Source organism: Juglans microcarpa x Juglans regia, chromosome 7S, assembly GCF_004785595.1.
Source record: "Juglans microcarpa x Juglans regia isolate MS1-56 chromosome 7S, Jm3101_v1.0, whole genome shotgun sequence".
Lineage (NCBI taxonomy): Eukaryota > Viridiplantae > Streptophyta > Magnoliopsida > Fagales > Juglandaceae > Juglans > Juglans microcarpa x Juglans regia.
In genome coordinates, this window is record NC_054607.1 from 8,915,106 (window position 1) to 8,933,589 (window position 18,484).

Genomic DNA, 18,484 nt, shown 5'->3' on the forward strand with positions numbered 1-18,484 from the left:
TCAAGTGATGACCCAATGCAAGTGTTCAGTCACTTAATCCTTGCTACTGTTTATGCCAACTAACGCTCATGAACAAGAATGGAATCATCATCCATGTCAACTTTTTTCTTCTATGTTTTTGCTATTTGTTTTTTTTTTCCTGCTCCAGAGTAAAAAAAAAAAAAGCAATATTGTTGTAGAGTAATCCTTGCTACTGTTTATGCCATTCTTGGATGAGAAAAAGCCCAAAATCAGCAACCAAAAAATATAAAAACTACAGATCCAACAAACACAAAACTGTAGATCCAAGAAACACAAAAACACACGAGATGATTCATGCAAGAAATGGAGAGATACTGGGAAACGAAATGGAGAGAAGAAAAAAAAAAAACCCTTTCTTTAGTGGGTTCTTACCCTTGTCGGCAGCCCCAGACGGCGATGTAAGTACAAGATGGGCGATGCTGATGTCAGCAGCGGGTGGAGGGGTGAAGCCGTGCGGAAGAAGAACGAGCTGGAGGGGGAAATTTTTGGATTTACAAATTTCTGGACCTCTAAAACGTACCGTTTCAGTTTTTTTTAAAAATATTTACACGTAAGCTGGAGTGCGGATGTTGACAGTGGGAAGTTGTGTAGAAGCACTCGAAAATTCGAAATTGAAAGAGTCGAAACTTCTGGAGCAAAACACGCGTTCTCTTCTCTTTTTTTTTTTTTTTTTTTTTGGCTGGAGGATGCATGAACAGTATCAAGTTGTGTAGCAAAACTCCTTTCCCGATCGTCCTACGCAAGAGGTGGGATAGAAAGACTAGATTTTGTTTGGATTAAAAAATAAAATGAGATGAATTGAAATAATTTATAAATAGTAATAAGATTTGTGAATTAAAATAATTTTTAAAAATTTTGTATGTTTGGATTGGAAGTGAGATGTGATGTTTTAAGTTGTTGAAGAGGAGATAGATGTGCGTTTCATAAATGATTGCATAATATTTATAATAATTTTATTTTATTTAGTAATATATTTATAAATAACAATTTTTTTATAATATATTTTATAATAATATTATAAGATGATAATATATATATAATCAAATTATAAAAAAAAAAAAGTATTTTCTCTATTTTTAATGTTGTAAGTTGTTGTAGATTAAAAAAAAAATGATGCCACGTAAATTGCGTGGAGTGTATAGGCTGATAATTAGTCAACCTCGTTAAATAATTTTTTTTTTCTCAGTTTTCTATTGATGTTTTTACTATTATATGGGGTAGGTAGATAGCAATCAATAGGGCAATGAGCCAATGAGGGTCGACCCACGAAGGCGATCTCACTTTTGTTGGTATAAAAGAATAATGCTATATACAGTCGTGAAATGCGTAAACGTCGTGCAATCGTTTTGAAAAAGAGTAGGGTCTATTATTAAAAAATTAATTTTTTTTCACGTGAGTCTCATATTTATTTATTTTTTTCAAAGCGACTACACGGCACTTGCATACTCACGATTGCAAGTATAATTTCTCTTACCAAAAACGTAGGATAACCACCTCGAAAAAAAAGAAAAGAAAAAAGAAAAAAGGTTCAATTTACAACATTAGGTTCCGTTTAGATGTTAAAGTGAGTTAAATTGAGATAATAAAATATTGTTAAAATATTATTTTTTAATATTATTATTATTTTAAGATTTAAAAAAGTTGAATTATTTATTATATTTTGTGTTGGAATTTAAAAAAATTATAATGATGAGTTGAGATAGGTTGATGATCCAAACGAAGCTGATAAAACTCTATCTCTCAATCCAAACCCGATGAGTTGAGTTGTTCTACCGGCAAAACTAGCAATTGTGTTGAGTTCAGTTATTTTCTTCGTATAAATTATCAAGAAATATTTTAGAATGTTATATTTTATTCTAGTATGTAAACTACTTTATCAGATTTTATGTAAAATTTAGATATGTTCGTATCACATTAAACATATAATACTATAATTAAAAGTTTAAATAAATTCTTTTATTACTCAATGAAGTATAGATGATAAAATCTCGTAACTATTTTTCATATAGATCATTGACTTTAAATATTTTTTCTTGTATTTTTATTTTAGATTCAATATTAAGAAGTCAAATATTGTATAACAAAAAAAATTTGGAATCCCTATTAATAAACTTATTATTTCTTCTAAACTTAGTTTTAAGTTTAATTTTGAAGAAATCACATCTTTAAAAATAAATCATATATAGAAATTAAAATGAATTTGGGGACTATAAGAAAAAAAACTAAAAAAGATATTTTTAGATATATTAAAATTTTAGAAAATTTTAGAGAACACGAGGTGATTACAATTTTCGAAAGAACACCAAATATTGGAAAGTGCAGCTAAGTCACTTTCCAATATTTTGTATGTATTATTTGGAAAATAAATTTTGTACGTCGGTCAGCCGCCCTCTTTGGAGAAACACCTATCTCTCGAAGAAACTTACTCCCAAAAAGGACAGCTATATATACGGACGTGGAGAAGATCTTCGTCTTTAAATTTAAAGAATATGTCTTTAAATTCATCTATATTAACTTATGCATCTTTAAATTTTTGCATAGCTATAAATAATACTTCTTCAAATTTGAAGAAGTACTATTCATTCTTCAAACATTATTTTATTATTTTTTTCTTCTCTCTCATATCCATTAAAATCAATTTTATAGAATTTATATTAAGATGATTTTGATTAATAAAATTTGTATTAAGTTGATAATACAAAGTGGATGTTAATTATAAAATATATATAAAAAATTAATTTTAGGAAACAAATAAAAAATAAAAAAATAATAATATTTTTTTATTATTTAGTTCAAAGATACATAAATGAAAGTTTTTTTTCATATGTAAAATCATTCTTCAAAAATGATGATTTTACATATAAAATAAACCACTACCACTGCTCTAAATGGGAAATCCTTAAAATCTTCTTCGATTGCAGATCCAGAATATGGCATATTTCTTCCGACCCTTCTCTATCTTTCTGCACCTAAATCCATGGTCATTGCAAACTTCTAGAAGTACTACTGATCCAGTCGGCGACGTAGAAGCAGGAGTTGACTTGGGGCCGGTTGAACCTGAACGGCGCCGCAACATGGGCTGGGCAAAATTTATCCTTCCTTCTTGCTTAACAGCAGCTATTGACGTGACGCTTGCCTACGTTCAAGTTCACTCAAATTTTCCCACAGGCTTCCATTTTCTGAATATGGCAATATTATTTGCATTTGCTTCTTTCTTCGTTGCTTGGTTCATTAATCCCAAGTACATTATAACAATTAAAGTTGTTGTCAACTGTGGCGTATTCTTCACATATACGGCGTTTTTTATTGGGGTTACCATTCCAGTTCCATTATCTCTCAAGATTACTGGATGGCTCGTTTATGCCATATCGCTCATTGTAATTTTGTTCAGCTTCAAAACGGAATTAAAAGGATGTTATATCATCAGACCTCCAAATACTAGTGGAGAAAACCTTCCCACCGCTCAATCTGTTAATGTCCAACTAACAGACCTCCAATAAACTATTCCCACCAATGTTGAGGTGAGTTAAAGGTTTGATTTGGTTTCCGTCTTTTGTCAACATGAAATGAGCTTTGTTTGTGCTACTCAAGTTACTAGATGTTCAAGCTTGTTGACTGGTTCATCCTTTTACCCCAATGTCTGTAATCCTCTTAAATCTCTCAAAAAAAAGAGTCTTCGAGCAAGTGGGTTCGAATCCGTCGAAAATGCAGGAACCGAGCATCTACACCAACAAGCTTAACTACAAAATCAAGTTCCTCTTCGGCTACAATGATCAGAAGCTCTGGGTTCTTTGGCATGTACGAGTGAAGGGGAGGGGAGGGGGGTGTTTTCATCTTGAGAAAGTTACTATGCCGCCTCTGTGACCGCCCAATTTGACCGCCGGTCAAATTTTTATTTTTTATTTAATAGTTAAGAAGTGATTTTAAATGTATTTATATATATATATATATATATATATATTTTTTTTTTTAAAAAATATTTAAATGTATTAAAAAAATATATAAAAAAAAAATTACTGGGTGGCCGCCCAGTGTAAGAGTGAAGCGATATAGAAGTCTCACTCTCTCATCTTAGGTGGGTTTAATCGGATGAGGCCTTTTGTAGTTTGTATTTTATGAAATTTGCTACGTGTCTAATTTTAATTGGGGGCTGTTATACTCGTAACTCTTCACTTCAACACAGTAAAAGGTTGGATGTATCGTCGTGGTTTGACGTTTGTATTGCTGATGCTGAAATTCTTCTGAGCGACTCGGTACAAATCTGGGTTCTACAATATCCAAATTGCATTTATCTTTTGACAGATGCCAATATTTTTGTGGTTAAGCAATCAGCGCCGATGATCTTGCATCAGTACAAATCTTGTATTTCTTGGTAATGAGAAAAAATATCGGAAAAATTATCTGGTGTGGGTAGAACTACCCAAAATTATCTGGTGTGGTATTTCAAACACACAACATTTTTAAAAATTATTACATTTCAACAATTTCATTACTATTTACAATTCCTCTCAACTTATTTATGAATTCAAACCATCCCAAAGCGTAAAAGATAAATGACTATCAGTCAGTAATAAGTTGAATCTGGCTTAGTAGCTAAGAGTATCTTGGTTATTAACTTGGGTTGTCCTCGTACCAATAACATCATGTCAGGGAAAGTAATTAGAAGAGGGTCAGGAATGAGTGATATGATCCTTTCTTTGATGAGGTTTTAGCGATCGATGCTATCAGTTTATGTAGGTATCTGAATATCGACTAACTTTTTGTTTCTGGCTACCAAGCCTGGCACAAATCTTTGCAAGCTGTAACTGATATAATAATAAATTGACATATCGTGATCATAGAATATCTGTAGAATATGTATAATTTGGGTGAACAATCTTGTAAGGGATGAGAATATTTGTAGCCTTAGTTCTATTTTTCTATAGCTTGAATCTAGGTGTACTCACTTGTATACATCTTGTGTACTTGGGCTATGCCTATTTATTTAGAATAAATTCTATTATTACCTATAAAAAAAAAAAATGTATAATTTGTATTTTGATCGTTCAAGAGCGACAATGAACTATAGAAGAGTTTAGTGATTTAAGAAGGAATTTTTAATTTGTATTGTTTTTTGTTTTTGTTCGTTTGTTTATGAGTTATTTATGCTTTTGTTCTTTAACATGAGATATGTTGAGAGTTCCAAATTATGCTCATGCAGGTTGATTGCTGCTCTATCTAGAGATCTCTTGGTGGATTTTATCCTGTGAGTTCCTTCTTTCTGGATTTAATTCTCAGGCTTTTTTTTTTCTTTTTCTTAGAAAATTATTCTTGGGGCTTCTATCCTTAGAATCCTGCACTATTGGTTGCTATTTGCTGCACTTATTAACATTGTACATAATGAGAAATTAGTCTCTATTATTGTTGGAGATGCACCAGCCTCACACCCTCTTAAATTGCTTTGAAATTTTCCTTGTCAGACTATCATATTCTTGCGTATGCCATGTCTTTACAGTTTTTTGCATTTATGACTTGTATCTCATGTATGTGGTCTTTGACAGCTTTCTGCCGAGGATTGCTGATTCTTTAGCGTCTCTCCTACAAAGTGGTGCTGATAGGGAGCCAGAGATTATCGAACAGGTCCAATCCATGGTTTCTGTGGTGTTCTTTAGTTGCCAATATTTTTTCTGTTTCCAATTTTTTCAAATAGCTTCCTCAATCTCAATCTAAACTTTTCCAAGTGTGGCTGTTGACATGCAGATATTTATATCGTGGTCATATATTATGATGTATTTGCAGAAGTATTTGATACGAGACCTTGTTTATCTGCTCAAGAAAGTACTTTTGAATGCTGCTTTAGGAATTTTATTAATTTTGTTGTAATGATTCTGTGAAAGCAAACTGTTCATGCCACAATATTTGAGATTTATGTTAGAGCAAAACAAATATATTTTGGTTTGCAGTGAAACGTCCCATTTTGAAACAAAAATGAAACATGTTTCTGTGTTTGGTAGTTTTGGGGTGGTCTAGGTAATTGGTAGCTCTTTTGATATTTTGTCTAGGTGGTATGTTTCTAATCCAGCAATATCATTCTGATTTCTTTTGTCACATATTTGTTGCTATTGCTAGCACTGCCCCTTCCACCATGGTCATGCTGTCTCATAGTCCGATTTCTTTTGTAATTGTCATCTTGTGCAATTACTGAAAAATCTCTTGCTTGCAAAATGGAGAGGTTATAGGTAATGGAATCATAATTATAATAATTATTTAAACTGCATTTATATGCTATGCTACATGAGAATGAAAAGTCTGCCCCAAAAGATTTAAATCAAACTGAAGGAGCTACTTTGAGTATCTTACTTATCCCCCCCCCCCCCCCCCCCCACAAAACAAAAAGAAGAAGATAGTTTTTGGTCTCCAAATCGTTTTCTCTTTTGATTTTTTCCCAGGCTTCTTTTTCTCAGAAAGCTGTCTGGTTTACAATGTATCAAAAGATATATAGCACATGACTATAAAAAATATTTACTATTTTTCTTTGAGGATCGTGAGTGGTCAATGGATGAGCTTAGAACTCTTTTTTGAATACTTCATTCGATTGTTTGATTGTAATAGATTTCAATGGCTTGAAAGGCCACGATTTTCTTGCATTGCTCGACACTCATGCTTAGGTGTTGTTCTTGTATATGTCCCGTGTATCATCGGTAAAATTCTTGTTCACTGATAAAAAATTTTTCATCACGAGTCATCACCAGAATAAGTACTTGAAATGGAAATTAAGTTTGAATTGAACTATTAGGTAAATTGAACAGATGATTTGAACAAATGTATAAAAGACTAAACAAATTATTTTAAGGTCTAAGGGATATATTCCTATAATGTTAATATCAGGTATTAGCTGATACATGTTCAGATTTTTCTAGAACAATGAGATGGTAGATGTTTTCTCAAATATTATTTGTATTACTGTATTAACCAGGTACAAGAGTCGCCATTCATATATATATTTACCTATGCATGAGCAAAGATATTTACTTAGATATTTTTCTCCAATTTTTTCCGGGTGACGGTAAAACTAAGATTTTATCCCAAGGATCATGTTCAAGAATTTATGGCAGAGGCATTATCATTCTTGCTTAGGAATGTGCCAGATTAGCAGGCAGTATGGTATGATCATGCTTTATTATTTATTTTTGTCTTCAGGGAATCCATTCCTTGGTTTTACTGACATGGATATAAAGGATCCTTTTTTTCCTTTTTATGTTTGAATTATTGCTCAATTGATTTTTTTTTTTTTTTTTAAAGATTGCTCAATTGATTTCTGCCGTCATTATTGTTATTTTGTTGTATCCTTGCGAGTTTCTTTTGTTTGGGAAGTAGGGAACTTTTTAATGTGGTCTCCAGTAAGGACTTGTGTGACTAACTTTTTTTTTTTTTTTTTTTTTTATAAGTGGGACTTGTGTGAAAAACTAAATTATTGAAAATATATGTTTGTAAATGGCATGGTGTTGGTAGAAATATTATTGTGAGGGAAAAACTTATAATAACCTTTTGTTTATGGTTCAAGCATTTCTGATGATTATTGTCCGAGGTAACCACGTTTCCGTACCTTTTTTTCCATGCAAATATAGCATACAAGGGTCTTTAAATTCAGTTTTGGTATCAAAGCACTTGTCTTTTCCAATAGGGTGATAAGTCAATTTGTTCATAGAAGCCAAGTTTTTTTCTGAAATAAAGATTTTTTTTTGTTGGAGACCCATGGTCATGGCCGTGGGTCTTCTCTATGTAGATACCCACTACCATGGGTTTGTGACTATGAAGAAGAAAAAAGATGAGAGAAAGGTGAAGGGGAAATGGAAGCGGAGAAGGGGTAGTAGAAAGGGAAGAAGAAGAGGAAGAAATTGAAGAGGAAGTGGAGAAGGAGAAAGGAAGAAGGTGGCTGCTGATTGGCGTATGGTTGTTAGGGTTTTTTTGGTTTTTATGCGTTGGGCAGGCGGGCGGGTGGTATACCTGCGTGCAACCCACCTGTACGTTAGAATTAAGTCTTAACCTTGTCCACCCTTGTCCTCAGGGCGGGTTGGTTGCCTGCTTTAGCCCTAGTGGGGCCAATAGATGCAGGCGGGTCTGCCCTGCACCCGTTAGATCTTGTGTGTCTGGGAGGACTCAAGAAATATGGGGGAACCTTTGTAACAACAGTTCGAATCGGCAGATTTATGTTATTCTATGGAAAATATAGGGAACTAGAGGTACCTTTGTGTTGTGAGCCTCTTGCTAGGTCTATCCTTTGGAGAGTGGGAGGTCGGGAATCTTTGATTGGGTATGGAGAGAAATAAAAACTTTATGTCATGCGGTTGGGGTTTCATGTGAAGGGTGAGGAGGAGCTCATGGAATTGCTTGTTGATGTCTCAACGCATCAAAGAGAGTTAAAGAGGTTCACTTGTTCCATTAATTATGATGTAAAAAGTGTAACTGCAAGTTGAACTCATACGAAGGGATTAGGGCTCTCCAGAGTGAGGAACATGACTCCCAATATCATACACTGGAGTAGCCAACATGTAGATTCATGTTGCTTGGATTCAATTGGTTGTTTGGGAGGTGTATAGTTGATGTGGGATAGAAAGAAGAGTAGTGGAAAAATTCGGTGAATTTACTATTGCATGCACTTTTGTAGAAAGTATACTATTGAATGCAATTTCATAAAATCTAAAAGCTAGAGGGAAAATATCGTACGCTGTCATCCAAACATAAAAGGAATTAAGCAAAATGACTCTTAGCTCAAACGCTATCCTTCCAATCTTCAAAAGTCTAAGCATTGTGGTCTTGCCAAACAACACCATATCAAACACAAAATGTAGCATCCTTCAAACTACTAAATTTATATGGCTACTAATGGGACTTCACCTACCAGCCATCAAATCTACTGTTGTTTGAGGTCATTACCTACTCAATTCTAATACAACGAAATATTGATGCCCATAAATCCCTAGCCACCTCGCAGTGAAGCAGGAGATGATTGATGCTTTAACCTCCCATCGTTCATGTACAACACCAGTCCATTACTATGACTTTCTTCTTTCTCAAGCTATCTACCTTTAGATCTTATCTTCCATGACATTGCCAACCAAAGAAATAATGCTATTCTTGACGGTGCCTTATTTTCCCAAATCTCCATTCGGGGGAAATGGGGCCATCTTGGGGGAAGAGCGCGTAGTAGAAAGACTTGACCTCCAAGGTCCGCTTATCAATCATTTGCTGCTCTAATAAAAGTGATATTCCATTGGGGTCCATTCTCAGATATCTGCGAAAGTTCTGCTACGGATGCATCCTTACAATGAGAGGCTAAACAATGGGGAAAGCTGTTTTCAAGGGCTGGTCACATATCGTGCTCTAATGAGATTTTAAACCCATCCTTCAGCAGTAATTAGTATCCATTTAAGTTGGTTCATAGCTACAATACCAGTTGGTGTAGGTCATATCTTTTCTTGTGCACAAGAACATGGTCATTTTCAAGAGTTTTCAGATGTGGTGCATCCAATTTTCATGTTGATGCATTCTTTTCATATGGTGACAGTACTTCTAGAATGTTCTTCTGTTTTTTTTTTGGATCCGGGTACCATATGAATGCTGAGTTGATTTTATCTAATAATTTTCATGATGCTTTACCCTCACTTCATTTTTTCATCCACTCTGCCTTGTTCTTCATTCGTGTATGTGTGTGTGTGTGGCTTGCATAATTTTGCACGTGCCAAGCTATTGCAGCACATTGGTGCAGCTATGACATCAAGGAGTTGGAGCAGGGTTGGTTGATTAACTTTTATCGTAGGCTGAATGAACAGATTGCCTGTGTATAACTCCTTTTGTTCCTTGACTGTTGTGGATTGGTAAATGGTATGCATGTGGATTACCTTTTTTAGTTTTTATATTTTTGAAAGGAGGACTATCCCCCAAATTGGTAAATAGTATGCATGTGGATGACCTCATGTTGTTGGTATATAGCATAGCCAGAGCTGCAATCAATTAGATTTAAGTTATTTTGAGGATTATTGATGGGGTTTGCGTGGGATTTTAACAGGTATTAAAAAGATAATGAGTGAAGTTGTGAAGAAACCGTTGCCTACAAGAAAGCTTGGTGTCAGTGCTTTACTATGTTATGTCATGAGAGGGGCTTCATCAAGGTTCCATTCAAGAGCAGAACGAGTATTGCGGCTATTGATGGACAGTGCGATATTGGGTATTGAGAAATGAAATTTCTTGCATCTATTTCGCTGGTCTATTTTATTGCGAATTTATAATATTCATAATCCCATGAATTCTTGCGACAATCTACTTTCGTTTCTGCCCAAAATATGATATGATTCTATCATGTTATAACGGATTATTGTGTAAAATATAATCCATGTGCCTTACAATTGTAAAGATGATGCTAAGAGACACATACCTACATTGCACGTGTGTGTGAGTTTAGTTATTTAGTTATAATTTCTTTCTATCCAGCCTGTCGATGCTTCACCTTCTCTCTTGATAATATCCCAAATAGACATTGCCTTAAAAGATACACCCAATAGAAGACATTTTTTGAATTGATTATAGTGTAAACTCCACTTTAGATACTTTTGTAAGTATGGAATGTCAGTTTACAATTACGCAGCAGAATAATTAGTGGTATTAATACCTATCCACGCATTTATGTGCTTGTACTTGGGTGTGTGAGGGGAGCTCTGTATACTTTGCACCACTTTTACTCCACTTTTGAAACTCTGTCTTGACCTTGTGTTTTGAAAAACTCATTTGATTTCTAGTTCTGGTCTTGTCTATCATGCTCACTAAGTATCAAGCTGATTGGCTGTCACTAGTTATTCCATCTGCAAGGAGAAACCTGAGTTTAAGGATTTGGTAGCTATTGAAAACACATTTGATTTTTGACATGCATGATGACTTTATTAGAGTCTTTGGGCCAACATTAAAGATCAAGGGTTCTGATCTTCAGAATCCACTAATCAAGTACACATGTGCTCAGGGCACGAGCAAGCTATAAACATTTGAAATAAATCCTTGACAAGTGATGGAATTTTATTTACAGTGAAGTCCAAGTATATAAAGTAATACACCCAACTTTTTGATAAGTAAATGATACACCCAAGTAGGGAGAAGAAGAAAGAGATGCAAAAATCTTAAAAAAGAAAGCAGCTAGATAAAAAATAATAAGCATGCATTTTAAATTACTGGATTAAAAGCAGAAACTTATTGATTTTCAATATTTAGATAGAAGACGAAAGACATTTTACTTAAATGAAGAGGTGTTCACAATCATTGTATAGAGAAAAGGATTGCTTCAAATGTGTGTTTTTTATTTTATTTTGATTTTTGTGTATTTGCCTCTTATGTAAATAAGATAAGTACAAGTGCTAAGGTGTTATATGACAAGTTTAGGGGATTGGGTAGTGTTTTGTTGACGAGGATAGATAGTGGTGGTAGGGCTGAAAACCGAACGTATCAGTGCAGTTTTGGTCCAAAACCGAACCGCACCGACACGTTTTTAAGATGCCAGTACAGACCGAAACCAGCCGATAGAGAGAGAGAACCGGCTGGAATCTGATGGTTGGTACCGATTGGTTCCGCGGTTTGGGGGTCGGCCATCACCAGACACCAAGAAACCCACAAAACAAAACCCAACACAATAAACCACTTGAAGTGCCAGATTTTTCCATGGGCGGCAAGATGAGAGAGCTTGAGGATATGAGAGACGGAGGAAAGGTTAATGGAGGAGAGGGAAAGGGAGGGAGGTTGGTTTCGGCTGGTCAGAATGGATGCCGCTGACTGTTGGAGGAAGAGGCTGCATGAGGTGAGAGAAAAGAGACTATCGGCGGTGACTGTGCATGAGAGAGGTGAGAGAGCTTCTAAGTGAAATTCAATCGTGGGAGAAGAAGAGGGAGGGTTGGGGTGACGCGAGGGTATTTTATTGATCCACATAATTAGGCAAGGCCCAAATACATAGGAAGTATACAAGAGATGAACCTAATTACAAGACAAGAGCTGTGAAAAACAGCATAGAAGTCATTAAAACTAGTCCCATTCAATACAATAACCGAAGCCCAAAGTAACAATGTATGAAAGAAGAAGTCCCTGAACACTCCCATTGAACTTTCCCGATAATCAAAACAGCAACCATTCCTCTCATTCCAAGTGCACCACATTAAACATAGAGGCACCATCTTCCAAACAACGTATTAAACCTTAAAGCCAAACGACCCCGTTTGGTGTATTAAACCAAATGATGTTGTTTCATTTTAATTTTTTTTGTAAATAGTAGGTGTAAAACGATGTTATTTCACTCACTTAAGTTAAACGATGTCATTTTACATAAGATATATATATATATATATATATATTACTGGCCGGATCAGAGGTTTGGGCTTCGTTCAGACCAGGATCAAACTGGCCTATGTATGTTTCATTAAATTTATACTGCTGGCCAACTGGTTCACTACTGGTTTCGGCCAGTTCCAGACTCTGGTGGCAGGTCCGCATCAGCAATGGTCGGTACAATTTCCATACAGCCCTAAGTGGGGGTCATCCTACAATTTCCAATAAACTCCAAGCTATATCTTGGCCTGCAAACTAAAGGCTTTAAAGAATAACTTAAGGGCTTGGGATGATCATGTCTTTGGTGAAGTTACAAAGTTACAAAGCATAAGAAGAGAAAATAAGGAAGAACCATTTGTTATTAATATAGGAAAAAATAATTTTAATGGAAGATCTGTCTTGGAGGTTGAAATCAAGGGCTTTATGGTTAAGAGAGGGTGATAAGCTTACAAAGTTTTGTATTGGGTGGATAAATTGAAAAGAGAAACAGTGATATTGAGCTCGTTTTGGTCGATAATTCAGTGTCTTCTGATCAAAATTGAGATTAGGTTTCATAGTGTGCAGTATCATGAGCATCTATTTTCTGAACAGTTTGCTTGGAGGCCCAAGGCTGACGTATTAGCAGTTGAATCCATCGAGGAAGGGATGCTCACGTAGCTTGTGAGGCCATATGAAGAGTGTGAGGCTCTCAAAGTGGTAAAAAGTATGATTGTTATAAAGCATCAAGCCTAGATGGTTTTACTATGGTTTTTTTTCAAGTTTGCTGGGATGTAATTTGTGAAGACATCATGAGGGTATTTGGATTTTCATACCAACAGTAATTTTGAACAGAGCTTAATGCCACTCATTCCCCTCATAACTAAAAAATGTGGCGGTAATGAATGCTAAAGATTACTGCTCCATTAGCCTTATGAATGAGGTGTGAAAGATAATCGGTTGAGGAGGGTTGTCAAGAAGATAATTTAGACGCCACAAATTGCATTTGTCAAAGTTACACAAATTTTAGACTCTGCTTATTGCTAATGATTGCTTGGATAGTAGGATCCCATTTTCTTATCTTTTTTTCTATTTGTAGTTAGGTTTTACTCTTATATACTTTTTGTGTATTGGGCTATGCCTTTTGCATTTTTTAATGAAATCTTTGATTTCTTATTAGACAAATATAGGTTAGTGATACTGTGATAGTAGAATACCATTAAAGTAAAAGGATTTTGAAGTTGTAAAACTGAAATGAATGTTTTATGAGTACTACAAGACTATTTTATGGAGACTGTGTTGGGCTAGTCTGAAACATGTGCATAAGACATTTTTCTAAAATATAATCTTAAGATGGATAAGTGGGAATGCTTTTTTTTTTTTTTTTTTTTTTAAATTGGTAAAGAGACTGAAAAACACTAGTGGCATCATTTACTGAACCTTCTGTCACTAACAACTACACAGGTTCACCCAATAACAATGCGAGTACTTGTTCTCATTAATAATGCTTCTTCTTTAATGGTAAAAAGAAACAATGCAAGTTCTTAAGTGGAATGCTAGAAAAGATAAAATAAAGAATGAAGATATCTATTTGAAAGTGGGGTGACACGAATCAGGAATAGATGGGACTCACTCAGGCTAGTGGGTCACATGCAATAATCGTCCATGATCACAATGGGCTGAAATAAGGTGGAGTGATGTGATCACTTACTTTCAAAGATTGAAAAGGGTTGATGGGCTGAAATATTTTGCATTTTTTTCTCCTTCTAGATAGGTGCCTCTCTTGTATATAGCTTATATACTATGGTCACACCTTCTGCGCTTTCTAACAAAACTTTATTATTTGTAAAACAAACTTGGACGGAAGCAGATGAAAATTATATATGATCACTAAGTGGTGGAGAGCAGCGTTTCATATAAGGCAGAATAGTTTGGTCATCTCTGAGTAGTTGATAAAAGATTTAGGGAGTTGGTTCCACTTAAATGGGATTGATTTGTATTTCAGTTGAGTTGTCAAATTTATGGAGTAGGGTTTTATGCACTTGAAGTTTGAACAAACTTGGTGTATGAGAGATTTGGCCTTAAAAGATTTTCAGATTTTTCAATTATGTATTGATAACAAGAGAGGTGATTGATGTGTTTGTCGAAGTGAAATTAGAAGGTACTACTGCTTTGTAGAAGTACAGATATCATCTTATTTAGTGGTTGTAACTACATGTTATACACCACTGCAGTTAAACATGTCTCATGGTCTAAACAAAGCTATGATATATAAGGTAACTCATTTTACTTTTGGAGTCCTTTTTGAGCGAATTTCTCTACTGTTAGTTATTGATTTGGAGAGAAATTATTTTGGTGTTAGCATGATCATAAACCAGCGCTTGTAAACAATATGTGTGCCTTGTGGAGTAGAATGTTCGATCATTTGCACAATTAATGTGTTTTGGACTGATTGAGATGAGAGTATAAATTGTATAAGTGGAACGATAATAGTGTCATTATCTGGGAAGTATTGGTAGATTATTGATCTTCCTCTATTTAGTGATTTTCCTTTGTTTCCTTCATTCTCTCTGTTTGCCTAATCAGGTTCTGAGTCTTCACTATGAAAATCTAAATTATTCTTCTCTTCCACTTGTAATACATGTATACTGCAGTAACCTGTTTGCTAACTTTAGTTCAATTTTAACTTGCTCTATGGGTTGTGATACCTTCAAAAGCTCATGGTTCTAAGCCTTTCTATGTCCACCCCCGCCCCCCCCCCCCCCCCCCCCCCCCCCCCCCCCCCCCCCACAGGTTCAGAGGCTGTTCTTGAAGTTGTTATTTCTGCGTTTCAAAGGCTCTGAGGATATAGAGGCAAAGGAGTTGGATTTTATGTTGAAATACTTGTATACAAAAATTACTGTGTAATTGGTGGACCCATTGTGCATTTAAGTGACCTCCTGTCGCTACTTATTTCCAATTCATAACGGGCGAATGGTTTATGGTGAGTCATAAATTATCTGAATTTACTTTTTTTTTTGGGAACTGCTGTAAACAAGCTAGTCCACTGCTCAAGCTCAGATGTAAGTCCATGCGAATAATCTCAAATATGATCAGAAAAAAATTTAAAATCTTCTTTTCATAAAAATGTTTTTTAGTTGAGCTCAAGTAGATTGGCTTTTCAAGTTAAACATTGATTGGAGCTGATAATAGACTATTAAAGATTGGTTCCTTTAGTTTTTTTCAACTGATTAGCGAGTTCCGTGAGCATTATTTCACCCAACTGCTCTTTAGCTGAGCTTGGCTTGTTTTACAGCCACACCTTTTATTTTACTTGTTTGTTTGCTGCATATTTATGTAGTTCTTATATTCCAAGCGAAACTGCTATGATGTTGAACAGATTACCAGTCATTGCTTGAACATGTGGGGCTTCTTATGCAAAATATTGTCATGTCTTCTGGCATTATGAAGGCAGAGAAGCATCAAACCAAGGCTGTTGATAAGATTCTGGAATTGATGTTATGTATTCTGAATGGCCTCCACAATAAAAATAACATGCCAGCCATCTCTGACTGTTCATTGCAATGGGCTCCTGTATTTAGCTCAGATATGGTTTGTTTTCTGGGACGCTCTTGACCTTTCTGATTGGTCAAATGTCCTGGGTAATGACCTTGTAAAAAGAATGAATCCTTGTAGAAAGGTAATGACCTTGCCTCCCCTGAAATTCTCGACATTCTTGCTGGGCCATTCTATCATAGATGACACGGCTTAAGTCCCACCCTTCTGGTTGGGATATAGGCTCTAATACCATTTGTAATGCTACTAGAGAAGACTCAATCCACATATGGGCATATATTCTAAAAGGACTAGTCAATGGTACAATTGAAGCCCCATTGAAATCATTATAAAGAGCAATAACTTTTCTCTCCCAAGCAATGTGGTATCCAATGCGCCACCTAATTCATCACTCAATGTGGGGGGGGGGGGGGGGGGGGGGGGGGGGGTCTCTGTTTATTAAGATTCTGTGTTGTGGTCTCTATCACAGGTCCTGGGATTTCTGGTTGAGGTAATGAAGAAAGAATTTGAAAGACATGTTAATAGAGTATTGTCGGTGACAAGAAAAAGTTTACAGTTTGCCATTGGTGCTGTCACCTGTAGGCAACTAGATTTCTCTGAGGAGCCTACAGTTGCTTCCTGGAGAGAGGCATACTATTCCCTTGTTATGCTGGAGAAGATGCTTCATCAGTTCCCTGATTTGTGCTTTCAAAGTGATCTTGAGGTATGCCTTCTTTACTGGGACTTTTGTTTTTGGTTCTTACAAATTGTCTATAGTTTCTTAAGTGTTTCCCTACTTAGTAGGTCCAATGATCATTTACTGCAGTGGCCCCAGATGGGGGCGGGCAGTGGCCAGTGAGAGTAGTAGGGTGAGAGTTTTTAATACGTTCTAAACATTTTTCATTTTTTATTGGTGTAAATACTGTCAGAAAACACTGAATCACCAAGTCAAACCTGCAATGGGGAAAGGAACACGGGAGTTTCGTTCTTCCAAACTATTGGCAAACACTATACGTGTTATGCATGATTTTAGACTTATTGGCCGGTATTATTAGTGCTAAAATCTAAATTGTATTGCATCGTATGTCGTTCGGAATAAAGTTCTGTTAGTTTCCCTGTTGGTTCTATAGTCACAACTCATATTCAGGACTTGTCTGTTTTTAGGAAACTTCTTAACTCATTTTATCTCATCTTATCTTATCTCATCTAATCATTATGACTTTTCCAAATTTTCATACAAAATAAAATAAACAATACAACTTTTTTAAGTCCCAAAATAAAAATAATATTAAAAAAGTTTGTGAAGGATTTTCTGGGAAAGTGATCCCTGGTGAGTTTGGTTTCCACACTATAACAGTCGTTTAATTTCATGAATCCTTTTTCAGTCTTTCATCGTTTTTTGTTGGTGAGGTAATATGGTCGAGATTATTGGAACTGCATGAATTTTCATTCATAATGTAATATTATCGCAATTAAGTTTTCACAATAGCGGATAGATAGCTTGCTGAATCTCATGACCCTAAATTAATGATTTTCTCATGCAATCTGTTGAGTTGTTTGTATATAACGGGCATTAACTTGTCCTGCAGATGACATAAAGCAATTGGCAGAAGAAGTTCGTGAAACAATGAAGAATACTATAGGTATCCAAAACTTCGTACAAGTGTACAGCGAGATCAGGAAGAATCTCAAGGTGAAACGGGACAAGAGAAAACAGGAAGAAAAGGTTATGGCTGTTGTCAATCCAATGCGCAATGCCAAGAGGAAGTTAAGGATTGCTGCTAAGCATCGTGCCAACAAGAAAAGGAAGATAATGACAATGAAAATGGGGAGATGGGTTCACCAGAATACATCTCCTGCATCAATAGAAATTACTTTTTCAAGCAATTGAGACTATCCATCTCTCTTTCTTGATTGAAAAATGTTATTCATCGTTCTTTTAATTATCATCTTTTTATCATTTTTTTATGTGGCATCAAATGGCTGACAAATAAGTGAAAATAAAAAATAATTTTACAATCACTTGATGCCACACCAAGAGGAGAAAAAAAGATGATCGGTTGAAAGAATTATAAATAACCTTTTTCCTCATACCAAAAAGGACTGAGATGACGCTAAAGCTTGATTGAGGGTAGAAAGCCTCATTCTTGAGCATTGCTTTGTTCAGTTGTTTGGTTAGTTTCAGCTATAGACATTAGATATATCAGTTTATCTGAGCCACTTCGGCTATAAAGAAAAGTCTGCCTGACCCTGTAAGGTTCAGAGATCCTCCAAAGAATCAAACTAGAATAAGTTTTAATGACAATTGCTGGCTTAGTACAACCATCTTTTGGCTCACAAAGAATGATTTTTGATCGGCTGCATTATTCAATTCCCAGCTACCAATCTGACAGTTGGGGTAACGGTTCCAAATGCCTTGATGTTCCTTGCTTGGATCCACTGTCCTCATCTGAAAAAAAGACTGCCGCAACTGCTCAGTTAGAAGTAAACCCAAGTTTTAGTATACATGGAAATAAAATGCAAAACAATATTCTTGCAAAACTTAATATGCTCTTTTTTGATAGATTTACCAACTTTATTTCCATAAATTGCATATTACTGACCTCGTCAGACC

The 18,484-nt window shown here is 35.4% G+C and overlaps 1 protein-coding gene and 1 non-coding gene across 2 annotated transcripts; one reads left to right on the forward strand and one right to left on the reverse strand.

The window, feature by feature from the left end:
• Window positions 1–4,930: 4,930 nt before the first annotated feature.
• Window positions 4,931–6,016, forward strand: LOC121240707. Its single transcript, XM_041138216.1, has 3 exons — window positions 4,931–5,266; window positions 5,562–5,640; window positions 5,761–6,016. The coding sequence occupies exons 1-3, from the start codon at window positions 5,166–5,168 to the stop codon at window positions 5,881–5,883; spliced, it is 303 nt and encodes a 100-aa protein (XP_040994150.1). The 5' UTR covers window positions 4,931–5,165; the 3' UTR covers window positions 5,884–6,016.
• Window positions 6,017–13,753: 7,737 nt separating this feature from the next.
• LOC121241748 lies at window positions 13,754–13,880 on the reverse strand. The gene has a single exon (XR_005935776.1). It is a non-coding gene; the product is annotated as a small nucleolar RNA snoR74 (small nucleolar RNA).
• Between the last annotated feature and the right edge of the window lie 4,604 nt (window positions 13,881–18,484).